Below are 13202 nucleotides of genomic sequence, written 5' to 3'. Positions count from 1 at the left end.
CAGCGCGTTCCAAAACCTTTGACAGAAAGGGTAGGTTGGAGATGGGTCTGAAGTTATTTAGGGTGTCAGGGTTTAGTCCAGGTTTTTTCAGAATGGGGGTAACAGCAGCAATTTTGAGGGATGGTGGGACGATGCCTGTAGACAGGGAGGAGTTTATTGTTGCAATGATAAGTGGAGAGAGAGCAGGAAGGGAGGCCTTGACAAAGCTGGAGGGGATGGGGTCAAGAGTGCAGGTGGCAGTTTTCATTCCGATGAGGAGTTCAGAGAGGTCAGTAGGGGAGACTGGGGAGAATTGAGACAGGGGATGGCAGGATAAGGGGGGGCAGGTGGTTTGAGGGGGAGCGGGTGCGGCGGTGGTCAAGCTGTTGTAGATGTTTTCAATTTTGCGTTGGAAGAATGAAAGGAAGGAGATGCAGTTGTCTATTGTGAATGACTGGGTGGTGGTGTTCAGGGGGCTGAGGAGTTTGTTTATTGTAGAGAAGAGTGCTTTTGGGTTTCCGGAGCCAGAGTGGATAATTTGAGAGTAGTAGGCGGAGCGGGCGCGGGAGAGGGCATCTTTATAGTGTTGTATGTGGTCCTTGTAGGCCTGGGAGTGAACTGTGAGACCTGTTTTATTGCGGAGTCTTTCAAGTTGGCGAGCACGAGTTTTCATCAGGCGGAGTTCAGGGGTAAACCAGGGAGCAGAATGGGTGAAAGAAACTGTTTTGGTTTTTATAGGCGCAAGTTGGTCAAGGCAGGAGAGAGAGTGTGGTTGTAGTAGTCAGTGAGGTCAGAAGGGGTGTGGAGGTCAACGAAGGGAGAAGTGGACATTTTTTCAGAGAGGGTCGATGAGAATGAGGTAAGTGAAAGAGCGTTTAGCTTACGGAAGTTGATAGTGCGATAATGCCTTGGTGCTGGGGTGGGGATGTTGATGGTCAGAGTGATGGCTAGGTGGTCAGAGAGAGTGAGGTCGGAGCCAGAGAGATGGTGCAAAATTAGTCCAGTAGAGCAGACAAGGTCCAAAATGTGACCACGATTATGGGTAGGAAAGTTGACATGTTGAGTGAGGTTAAAGCAGGTGAGTAAATCAGTGAAGTCAGTGGTTAGCGTGGAGTCAGTGGAGTCCATGTGGATATTGAAATCACCAAGGAGGAGGATTGAGGGGGAGAGGGAACATAGCTGGGTCAGAAAGTAGGAGAAGTCAGACAGGAATGATGGGTGTGGTTTGGGAGGGCGGTAGACAACAGCCATGACTGACTGTGTGTGACCAGAGAGTTTAAAAGCCAGGTGTTCAAATGATGGAGCAGATGAGATGGAGATGAGGTTGGTCTTGATGTCTTGTCGGTGAATAACGGCAATTCCACCACCTCGGCCCTCCGAGCGTGGTTTATTGATGTAAGAATATCCATTGGGTGTGGTAAGGTTGAGCGTGTAGTAGTCCAGTGGTTGTTGCCAGGTCTCAGTGAGACAGAGAAAGTCCAGTTTATTTTCCAGGATGTAGTCGTTCAGGATGAGGCATTTGTTGTTGAGGGACCGGGTATTGAACAGGGTGAGCTTGATGTTGTTTTGTACGGCGGGTATGAATCCAGGTGATTTGGCCAGGGTTCGCAGACAGGAGGTGCGATTTTGTGCGTTGTTGTGACCAGGTGTGTTGGGACGATGAGTGGGAGTGCGCTGAGCCGACCAGAGGATGGGGATGGAGTGACCTGATTGTAAATAAACAAACTTACGACCGGAGCCACGGTGAATGTACCTGGGTCGATGCAGGAGTCCATTCGATTTGATTGCAGAGATGCATGATGGGGTGGAGCGGGTTTTAAGCAGGAGAAGCCTTGCGGCGGAGTACCGCAGAGCCATGCCAGCAGGAGCGAAGGGACGAGCACGAGGCCAAGGGTGAGGAGGCGAAACAATCGTCACAACCCACGGGAGTGGGCCCGAGGAAACAGCGAAGGAGCCGAGCAGGTGAAGCCAGGAGCAGAGCCGGGACCATGCAGAGGGCAGACAGGAGCGAAGAGATGAGCACGAGGCCAAGGTTGAGGAGGCAAAGCGGCAAATGCAGCGGCAAACGACCGCCGCCGCTAATCAAGATCACGGCGGCAAACCGCCAGCACCGCCGCTGCAAACAATGGGCACAACCCACGAGAGTGAGCCCGAGGAAACAGCGAAGGAGCCGAGCAGGTGAAGCCAGGACCAGCAGAGCAGAGCCAGAACCGTGCAGCGGGCAGACTCAATGGCCAAAAATCCGCCACGACCACCAGGAAAGCAAGATACGGACAATGGTCCAGTCAGAGAAGCGGCGAGCAAGTGACGCCAGCGTCCTCTCACGACCGGACCGGAAACGGAATCCAATTCCCTTGGGGGACACCAAGGTGTCCCGATATATATATATATATATATATATATATATATATATATATATATATATATATATATATAATATATATATATATATTGTTGCGGTTTTGAGTTTGTACAGTGAGTTTAATAAAGGTTAAAATTTCCCCCTCATAGTTAGTCACACAAGCAACATGTAGCCTCGCGATAGTATAGTTATGTCTTCATATTTGTAAGCTTAGTCCTTTTCCATTGTTAGTTCTGCGTTGAGTAGAGCCAAGAGAATAGGCCCTACTGTCACCGACAATCCAGCGTCTGTAGCCTCATGCCCTTTTGCGCCAACGTTAGTTCATTTTGGGGGAGTTAACACGAGGCAGGCTAGGAGGACCGGGGCAGCGCCGAGGGCGGAGCTGCAGAAGCGCTGACGTAAGCACGAGCCGCCAATCAGAGCTCAGAGGTGGTGGCGGTGGCGTGGCATCACATGGCGTGGTGAGAGGGTTCGAGAGGGATCCAGAAGGTTCGGGGGGCGTAGCTATAAAACCCGCTGCGCAAAGCCCTCAAAAGGACTAGCGTGGGCAAGTCGATGAACAAAGGACTCGACTCACAGCAGTAAAAGGACTCGCAAGTGGAGAGCGTCAAAGGACTTACAGCAAAAGGACTAGCGCAAAAAGGATTGGCGAAAGGACTAGCGCTGAAGAACTCGCATGCACTAACCAGCTCAGAGGATCGAGGAAGAGGAGTTGGCAGCGTCAGAGAACTGTGAAAGACACGCGGGCTCAGCCAGACGCGCATGAACTGATATACAGCACATAAAGTCGCGCGAGTGAGAACGGCTGTGTAATCGCCAGCCGCGCTGCGAGTCCCGCCCTTTACCGTTCCACCTCATCATCTGCCTTGTTCGGGAGATGCGCTACGAGTTCCTGCCATCGCCTGCTACCATCTTCGCGGGACGTGCTGGGGCCGTGGAGAGCCGGACGGGACCATCTCTTGACGACCACGTTGACGCGTTGGGGAACATCTACCCATCTGCAATTCCCTGTGTGAGTGTGTGACGGGCCTGAGTCCAAGGGATAAGTTAAGATTGTCTAAGGCTGCTCTGCGTCCTCGATCAATGTACATACGTGTGGGAATAATTAAACCTGTGTTCTTCCTTTCTTCCATTCGATCATTTCTGTGGTTTCTGCATTGGCTAAGCGTGGCAAGAATAGGATCGCTCAAATCGGGTTCCACTAATTAAGACTGCACGGACCACGTGGTACGCAATCCGCTCGGCGTACTCAAACCACACGTGGTTTGTGCGAGGCTTGTTTCCTCGCTTCCAGGGCAGCGCGGGGAATTAGGTACGAGCGAGAAGTGGTCCCGAGACCCTACGCCGCGTTTGTCCGGAAGGGACGTTGCAAGTCTCGGTTCCGCCAGGCCCAGCAAGAACAAGGGGATTAATCCCCCCCTTTGTAAGGGGAAGTAGGGCGGCGAAGAACCATAACTATATATATATATATATATATATTATATATATATATATATATATATATATATATATATATATATATATATATATGTGTGTGTCTAGAAGTACGTGCATTTCTTGTTTGCTCATAGTAAAGGTAAGATGGTACATTCCAGGGTACACTTCCACTTGGATGTGCGCTCAACCGCTCCATTTGGTAACAACCGTGACTATTTTGTCCTTCGCACTGTGAAAATATTTCCCATTACAGAAGAGAACAACAAAGTCTGTTTGCTGTTCCAAGCGATTATGAATGATTTTGCCGATTCGTATCACAACGTTATGGAACACATGATGCGCGTCTCTAATCGATCTGCTCATGGTGATGCCAACGAGATTTGTCTTGACACATGTATCGAGATAGCTCGGCCTGAACTATATACACCATGGGAAGGTGGCAAGAGGAAAATAAATGAAAGTAATGAAAAGCAGAGATAGCAGGAATGAAATATAAAGAAAACAAAAATGCTATTGTTTGGATGGTTGGGAATCGCAAGATGACCTAGAAAGAGCAATAAGAGATTGCAGACCTTCGCCAGGACGTGTTTTCAGTGGTTTTTTTAAGGCTTTTGTGGTGAAACAAATATGGCGGCCGAACCACGCGACCAATGACGTCATCATTTCTGTTTCTCCACCAATTTATCCCTAGATGATGCTCAATAAATTTCATCTTGATCGGATGAAGTTTTATACTTGTCGAATTATGACGTCATAATGGAAGCACCTATGACATCATCATTAACATATGTTATTCCACATGGAGAGTTCTTTACAATGAGCCATGACTCAATATTTTATATGCAGCATTTTTGGAGATTATAGAGGTGCAATTGTTTTCGATTTTTCCAAGATGGCGCCTGAAGAACGTGAGTGATGACGCCATCATTATTTTTTTTCCTCCACCAATGTATCCCTAGATGACGCTCAAGAAATTTCATCTTGATTGGATGAAGTTTTGTACTTGTCGAATTATGATGTCATAATGGAGGCACCTATGACATCATCATTAACATATTTTATTCCCCCATCGAGAGTTCTTTACAATGAGCCGGGTGTCATTTTTTTTCTATGCAGCGCTTTCGGAGATATAGAGGTGCAAAGTTTTTCTGTTTTTACAAGATGGCGCTCGTACCACGTGTCCTTAGACGTCATAAATATCATTAAAATTTTATACAGATGGAGGTGCACCTGGGTGAAAATTTCCTGTCAATCGGACCAACGGTTGCAGAGAAAATCATATTTATTCTGTGCGGACAAACAAGCAAACAGACAGACAGACAGACAAATGAAAAATCACTCCTCGAGCGACACTTGGCAAAACAGAATAAAGTAGAATGGAACTCAGTAGAGCATCCTTTTGACCTCAAAAATAATTAGTGGTTGAATTCAGTGACCTGATATGCAAATAGTCTTCAAAGTTTAAGTTAATGGGATGAAAATTTAAAATTTTGGAAATTTGGCCTATGTTGATCTTTAGGCCTATGTTGACCTCAAAAATAGTTGGTGGTTGGTTTCACTAAGCTGATATGCAAATCCTATTCAGATTTCAAGTCAATCGGATGAAAATTGAGGATTTTAGAAATTAAAAAAAGTGGGTGACCTTTGACTTATGTTGACCTTATGACCTATGTTTTCAAAAATAGTTTGTGGTTGAAATCAGTTAGCTGACATTACAATTCTTTTTCAAATTTCAATTCAATCGGTTGAAAATTGAGGATTTTAGAAATTCGTAAAAGGTCCATGACCTTTGGCCTATGTTGACCTTATGACCCATGTTGATCTCAAAAATAGTTGGTGGTTGAATGCAGTTCGCTGATATGAAAATAATATTCAAATTTCAAGTCAATCGGATGAAAATTGAGGATTTTAGAAATTTTTAATAGTTGTTGACCTTTGGCCTACGTTGACCTTTTGGCCAATGCTGATCTCAAAAATAGTTGGTGGTTGAATTCAGTTAGCGGAAATGAAAAGCTTATTCAAATTCCAAGTCAATCGGATGAAAATTGAGGATTTTAGAAATTTGAAATTGTTGTTGACCTTTGACCTATGTTGACCTTTTGGCCTATGTTGATCTCAAAAATAGTTGGTGGTTGAATTCAGTTAGCCGATATGTAAATAATCCTTTTCAAATTTCAAGTCAATTGTATGAAAATTGAGGATTTTAGAAATTCGAAAAAAGTGGTTGACCTTTGGCCTATGTTGACCTTTTAGCCTACGCTGATCTCAAAAATAGTTGGGGGTTGGTTTCATTAAGCCGATATGTAAATCATATTCAAATTTCAAGTCAATCGGATGAAAATTGAGGATTTTAGAAATTCGAAAGAAGTGGTTGACTTTTGGCCTATATTGACCTTTTGACCTCAAAAAATATGTAGGATATTGTCGGACCACGAACTCTACCATTTGATGAAGTTTGGTGAAGATCGGTTTAAAATTGTGACCTGTAGTATAAGTATAAGTGAGCGGACAAACACACACACAAACTGGAGTTATCAACATACTTGCAAAAAAAATTTTGGGGGGGTTTTGCCAAATAACAAACGGACTCAAATGCAATAACCTCTCCTTTGGCAAGGGTAACAACGCTGTGTTTGGGATGAATGAATCAGGTGAGTCGTTTAAGGTGATTACCTTTTACTTCCCATATGGATGGCTCATGATAATGTCGTGTTTGTGGGACCATGATTTATCATACACTTACATAGCTGAGCTAAGAGGCAGACACCTGAGTTCCACACTCTAGACTTACCTGTACTCTCATCCAAACCCAGGTGCTCTTAAGGATGTCTGCAAGACAATCGACCACTTCGATGATGACAGCGATCCCAAAGACATGGCAGAGTACCTGCTTCGTGAGTTTACTCGCACTCCATTCTCTCAAAATGCATCATGAGCAAAATCGATTTGTCGGTGTAACAATTTTACCATGAAACCTTCACAGTACAGTAGAATTGAATTTCCAAGACTGATTTTGTAGATTTAATGCCAATTAATGCAGACCTTATATTTAGTATTGCCCACGCTGCGTCCTTTTTGACCTTGAAACTGAACGAAGTGACGTCCCTGGATGATTTGTTGTTTACCTTGGATCAGAAATGACCTACTTTATTAAAAACACGAGTCCTGAATCTTCATTTAGCTCCGAGGTTTCATTTTCATGCCCACGGTCACGTGTGTGTGGGTTTTGGCTTTGTGGAACATCCGAACAGACTCTTCTTACACCTGTGTAAACACAATCGTAAAGCGAACTCGAATGCGTCAGCACCTTATTTTCAAACAATGCAAAATGCAATGTTAATTACAACGACAAATGTTATAAAACCCAGAGGCCACAACCACCACCAACATCTCGCAGAAGGGCAGATGCCGTGTGGCTCATTGGCCTGTAAGTAGTTAATTCTGGGAAAAAGCCATGTGTTTGGATGATCCCTTGCAGCATCCATGTTTAAACCTACCACTCATCCCTATAATCTGCACTCACCCGCTCCACCCTGATCCGTGTCTCCCTCATTCCGCTCTCCAGGCATCATGCGTGCTTCCAGCGTGTTTCCCATACTGAGCGTTCTACTGCTCTTCATGGGCAGCTGCTGCATCACCGCAGGAGAGATGAACCGTGCCTGGCACAATGTCGCACTGGGTGCCGGCATCGCCATGGTTGCCGCTGGTGAGGACAGTAGAGAATAATAAAAATAAAACACAAACAGTAATGAGATAGAGACGCATGTGCCTTTAATTAGGTGCAACATGGGAAGGTCGAAATAGAAAAGTAAATAGAGGGGAATGAAGAGCAGAGAGATACCAAGAATAAAATTTGAAGGAAAATATGTTTAAACTAGAACAATGTGACTGTGTCGCCAATATGCCTCCGCATAGTCCCACAACGGGTAAATGCCATCACTCTGCATATGTATGGGTAGGAGATCACGTTTGTGAAGTTTCGTGTTGATCGGAGAAGTTTTTTTTTTTTTGTTTTTTGTATACAGAGTCGAGGCTTGTGAAAGAGCTAACATTTATCAAACAAACAAATCAAACAAACAAGCAAACAAAATATAAAAAGGGGAGCGGTCGACAAGATGGGGAGAGAAGGGGAGGAAGCACACAAACACAACATTTGAGAACAGGGACATCGGGAGATGTGTGGGAGGGAGAGGGCCTGGGGGGAGGCAGGATAGGTATAAAACGCAAGGACACCAAGGACTTCCAGGAAAGAAGACAAAAGTCCCCTCTAAAAAGTGGCTTTTGGGGTGAAATTAGCGGGGGTAGAAAAGATCAAGGTTTTGGATTGGGGAAGATAAGAGATGGTGGTGAACAGCCGTTTTAAAGACCTGGAGGGAGGAGTGGGATTGAAGAGAGTGAGGGAGTTTGTTCCAGAGGCGGGAGAAAAGAGGAATGAAGGAGTGAAGGTGAGCAGAGAGTCTTGATTTTGGCAGTTTAACCATAAGAGGGTTGCAGGCAGATCTTGTGCGACCTGCAGGAATATTTGGTGAACAGAGCCCAGAGAGAGCTGGGGGAGCAAGGCCGGAGAGGAGTCGGTAGAAGACGGAAAGACCACCAACCTGCCTGTGGTGAGTAAGTGAAAGGCCCTCGGAGATAGCGTCATCGCGGGAGATTCCAATGATTCTGAACGCTTTGGTTTCAACAGCGTGAAGACGAGCTAGGTGTGAGGCAGGAACACCAGCCCAGAGGGGAGAGCAGTATTCCATTGAGCTGCGGATGAAAGCCTTGTATGTGGTGAGGAGCTCAGGTGTGCCAAGGAAGGACTCCGCACGATGGAGGATGCCCAGTCGGCGACTGGCTTTGGAGGCCAGCTTGGAAATGTGGTTTTCCCAGGAAAGATCATGGCAGATAGTGAGACCCAAAAGCTTGAGTGACAGAACTTCTTGGAGAGGATTATTCAGAAAGTAGATGGGAGGGTTGTCCAGTCGGTCTTTTCGGAGACATCGTAAGAGTGTGAGATTTGTCAGGATTGAAAGACATATTCCACTTGTTTGCCCAGTCTGTGATTTTGTCCAGGTCTGCAGAGAGTGAGGAGGCTGCAGACTGCCGATCTGAGGGATGAGGAATGGAGCGGCAGAGAGTGGAGTCATCAACAAAGAGATAGAGAGGATTTTCAAGAGAGTCAGAGAGATCATTTATGAAGACCAGAAAAAGCACAGGGCCCAGAACACTGCCTTGGGGATCTCCAGCCTGAACAGGAAGAGGAGATGAGAGAAACCCATTCAGGGCCACACGTTGACTACGACGAGAGAGGAAGTCTGCCAGCCATGCGTGGAAATTTCCATGGATACCAAAGGAGGAGAGTTTGGTGAGCAGAGCGGGGTACCAGACCGTATCGAAGGCACGTGATATGTCGAGGGAGACAGCTCTAATTTCCTGTTTGGCGTTGAGGACCTCCATCCATTGTTGAGACAGCAGAAGCAGCATGTCCAGAGTAGAGTGACCAGGTCTGAAACCAAATTGATGGTCAGAGATCAAGTCATTGTAGAAGAGGAAAGATTTCATATCTGAAGCAATGATGGATTCCATGACTTTGCTGATAATTGGGAGAAGGCTGATTGGTCTGTAGTTGCTAGGATCTGTTTTGGCACCTTTTTTGTGCAAAGCGGTGATGTTGGCTGATTTCCAAGCAGATGGCAGTTGACCTTGAGCAAAAGAGAGGGTGAAGAGAACAGAGAGAGGGAGGTTCGTTTTTCTATCCAAGATGGCGGCCAAACCACGTGACCCATGACATCATCATTTTCAAACTATATGCAACAGTGCTGTTAGATACAACAACACAACAACAACAGGCAATTTAAGGCCATTTTCCCTGCAAAAGCGGGGGTTAGCCTTGCGGTCCCCATGACAATCTTCTCCAAATTGTCATGGTTCTATTTTTGAGGCAATGTTTTTATGGCCGGATGCCCTTCCTGACGCCAACCCTTTGAGTCGCCTCTTATGACACGCAGGGATACGGTATACCTATTCTAAACCGGGGTTAGATGATATTTGTAAAATTTTGCATCGACAGGGTGAGAGGTTTCAGAGATATAATTATTTAATATTTTCCTTCAATCCAAAATGGCTGCCAAACCATGTGACCTATGGTGTCATAAATTTAATATTTCAATACAAATGGGTCATAGATCATGTGCATGCAATTTCAGATTTTTAGGATAAGGAATTCGATTAAAACATTTTTGGCTGGTACACCACTTCACCTATGTTGTCATCATTATCATGCATTTGTTCCCCATTGGGAGTACTTCACAATGTGTCAAGTTTCAAATTTCCATTCAGCGTTTTCCGAGAATTCTTTTTTAATTATTCGCCTTTAATCCAAGATGGCTGCCATACCACGTGACCTATGACGGCACAATTATCATAAAAACATTCTGCATTGGTGTCACTCCTACCCTGAAAGTTTAGTCTCAAACATAATGCCTATGGCGACTTTTTCGGTGGAGGCATAAAAAATAGTTTCAGAGGTGGGGAATCTAAAGTTGGATAATACTGTATTTGTTATCAACAAAAAATAGGAATTGTGGCCTGATAACTTCCATCATGATACTTTTACTCCCCGGGCCCAAATCTAGTATACCGCAGTGTTGATTTGTCCCCTGTCTCCTAATGTCGTCATCCGTGCAATTAAAGTGCACCGATATCTGCTAATGTTGCCCTGCGCATGTAACATTATGTGTGCACAGACTCCTCCATGTGTAATTGACATTGATGGGAAAAATAATAACAAGAATTAAAATGGCACTCGTAGAGTGCATAGTCTTGCCTCGTGCGTTCATTCTGAACAAAAATACCATCGTTAATTGAACACGCTACTATTTTGGCCCATGATAACCTACTTTATTCAAAGTAGGTCTTTATTACACTGCTATTATGGCCCATATACCCGTATCATCCATGCACCAAATTATGTCACATAGTTTCTTGGCATTGGGTTATGACATCATAGAGTCACGTGAAAAAGTAAGTACACCCCATGTAAAGTTTTGACTTTTTCAACATATTTCAACACACAGCTATTTGATCTTCATTTCAACAATATTGATGGATAAAGGTGATATAATATAACAAATATCATGAAACATTTACATTTTGTAGTCCATTGTATAATTTAAATAAACATAAATGCAAATTTCGCACATGGAAAAAGTAAGTACACCCCATGTAATGTTTAAAAAAAATCTTTTTAACATATGTGGACATATCAAATTTGATCTTCATTTAAACAGTATCTATAGATAAAGGTAATCTAATTGAACAAAAAACAATGAAAAATTGACTTTGCAATAATTTATTCAACCAAATTTTTTTGCACAGCATGCACAATTGCATGCACAGCTCGTTTCAAATCCCCCCACAACATCTCGATGGGATTTAGATCCAGGCTTTGACTTGGCCATTCCAGAACCCTCCATTTCTTTCTTTTCAGCCATTCCTTGGTGGATTTACTGGTATGTTTAGGGTCATTGTCATGTTGCAAGGTCCACCTTCGGTTGAGCTTCAACTTCTCCGACAGATGGCCTCACATTATCCTCAAGCACCCTCTGGTACAATGAAGAATTAATAGTGGATTCTGTGATGGTGAGCTGCCCAGGCCCTGATGCAGCAAAGATGCCCCAAACCATAATATTTCCACCACCATGCTTTACAGTTGGTATCAGGTTCTTGTGGTCAAATGCTGTCTTTGGTTTTTGCCAAACATGTCTTCTGGTACTGTGGCCAAATAGCTCTACCTTTGACTCATCTGTCCAGAGCACATTGTTCCAGAAGTGCTGGTCTTTGCCAATGTGTTGATTGGCAAACTTTAGTCTTGCCCTGATGTTCTTTCTGGACAGCAAAGGTTTCCTCCTGGCACACCTCCCATGTAGATCAAATTTTTGCAGCCTCTTTCTAATGGTAGACTCGTGCACTTTGACATCAACAGTGGCAAGAGCTACCTGTAGGTCCGGTGATGACATTCTGGGGTTCTTAGAGACTTCTTTCAGCATCTTGCGGTCTGCTCTCAGGCTGATCTGGCTGGGACGGCCTGGCCTGAACAAGTTGGCAGTTGTTTGGAATCTTCTCCACTTGTAGATGATCTTCCGGACAGTCGAATGATTGATTTCAAATTGTTTGGAGATCTTTTTAAATCCATTCCCAGACTCGTAGGCATCGATAACCTTCTTTCTGAAGGCCTCGGAGAGCTCTTTTGATCGAGGCATGGTGACGCCGCACACTTCAACAACAAAGAGCAAACCAAACTAAATGTCTGAGATCTAATAAATAAGACAGGTCCCTCCAAGATCCTCTCTAACGATGTTCTAATCATTTGCACCTGAGCTGGTGCACCTCATTCTAATTTTAGATATTTCAAGTAGTGATAAATGTAGGGGTGTACTTACTTTTTCCACATGCGAAATTTGCATTTATGTTCATTTAAATTATACAATGGACTACAAAATGTAAATGTTTCATGATATTTGTTATATTATATCACCTTTATCTATCAATATTGTTGAAATGAAGATCTTGAAATATCTGTCCAGAGCACATTGCTCTTTGTATGTTGAAATATGTATTTGATATGTATTTGAAAATATGTATATGAAATATGTATAGCTGTATGTTGAAATATGTTGAAAAAGTCAAAACTTTACATGGGGTGTACTTACTTTTTCACGTGACTGTAAATGCAATTCTTCACTCACATCAGCTCGTTGATAAGAAATATGAAGTTTCAGATTTTTAGATAAGGATTTTCAATTCAACCAATTGTGGCTGGAATACCACTTCACAGATGACATCATAATTATCACCCTATATACCCCATGGGGAGTTGACGACATGTCAAGTTTCATTTTTTTTCGTTGAGCGGTTTAGGAGAAAATGATGTCCAATTTTGATCCTTTAATCAAATATGGCTGCCATACGATGATGTCAATTCAATTCAATTCAAAGAAACATTTATTTCCATAGTTGCCAAAGTCGAGTCAAATAAAAATATACAAAAGTAATACTTCGGAACTTAAAAAACTCAGAAGGATACAATCAAGATAATATATAGGGAAGCAAATATGGAGGCATATTCAGAAGCCAATGCTTGTATTGACATGCCTATGGACTAACAATATAAATGACAAACGATAAATTCGATTGAGATACCAAATGGTAAAAAAAAATGAAGGAAAAATCGTCAAAAATACAATGAATAACAAGAAAGAGCAATCAGAGATTGCAAACCCTCGCTCGGATGTGTTTTCAGTGATATTTAAGGCTGTTGTGTTAAAACAAATATGGCGGCCGAACCACGTGACCGATGACGTCATCATTAATTTTTTTTCTCCACGAATTTATCCCTAGATTATGCTCAAGAAATTTCATCTTGATCGGATGAAGTTTTGTA

General features: G+C 43.6%; 1 protein-coding gene across 2 annotated transcripts in view; it reads left to right on the top strand.

The window, feature by feature from the left end:
• The window catches only part of LOC137434231 (voltage-dependent calcium channel gamma-2 subunit-like), a 135571-nt gene that overhangs the window by 115848 nt on the left and 6521 nt on the right, over positions 1-13202 (top strand). For both annotated transcript variants that reach the window (XM_068127029.2, XM_068127028.2), the window contains exons 2-3: positions 6592-6672; positions 7344-7484. In XM_068127029.2, the coding sequence (XP_067983130.1) occupies positions 6592-6672; positions 7344-7484 (222 nt within the window). The remainder of the gene's footprint in view (positions 1-6591; positions 6673-7343; positions 7485-13202) is intronic.

This window comes from Myxine glutinosa, chromosome 10 (assembly GCF_964187855.1).
Source record: "Myxine glutinosa chromosome 10, kmMyxGlut1.1, whole genome shotgun sequence".
Classification (NCBI taxonomy): domain Eukaryota; kingdom Metazoa; phylum Chordata; class Myxini; order Myxiniformes; family Myxinidae; genus Myxine; species Myxine glutinosa.
The sequence above is the reverse complement of the archived record's forward strand: the minus strand, read 5'-3'. Positions and strand labels throughout refer to the sequence as shown.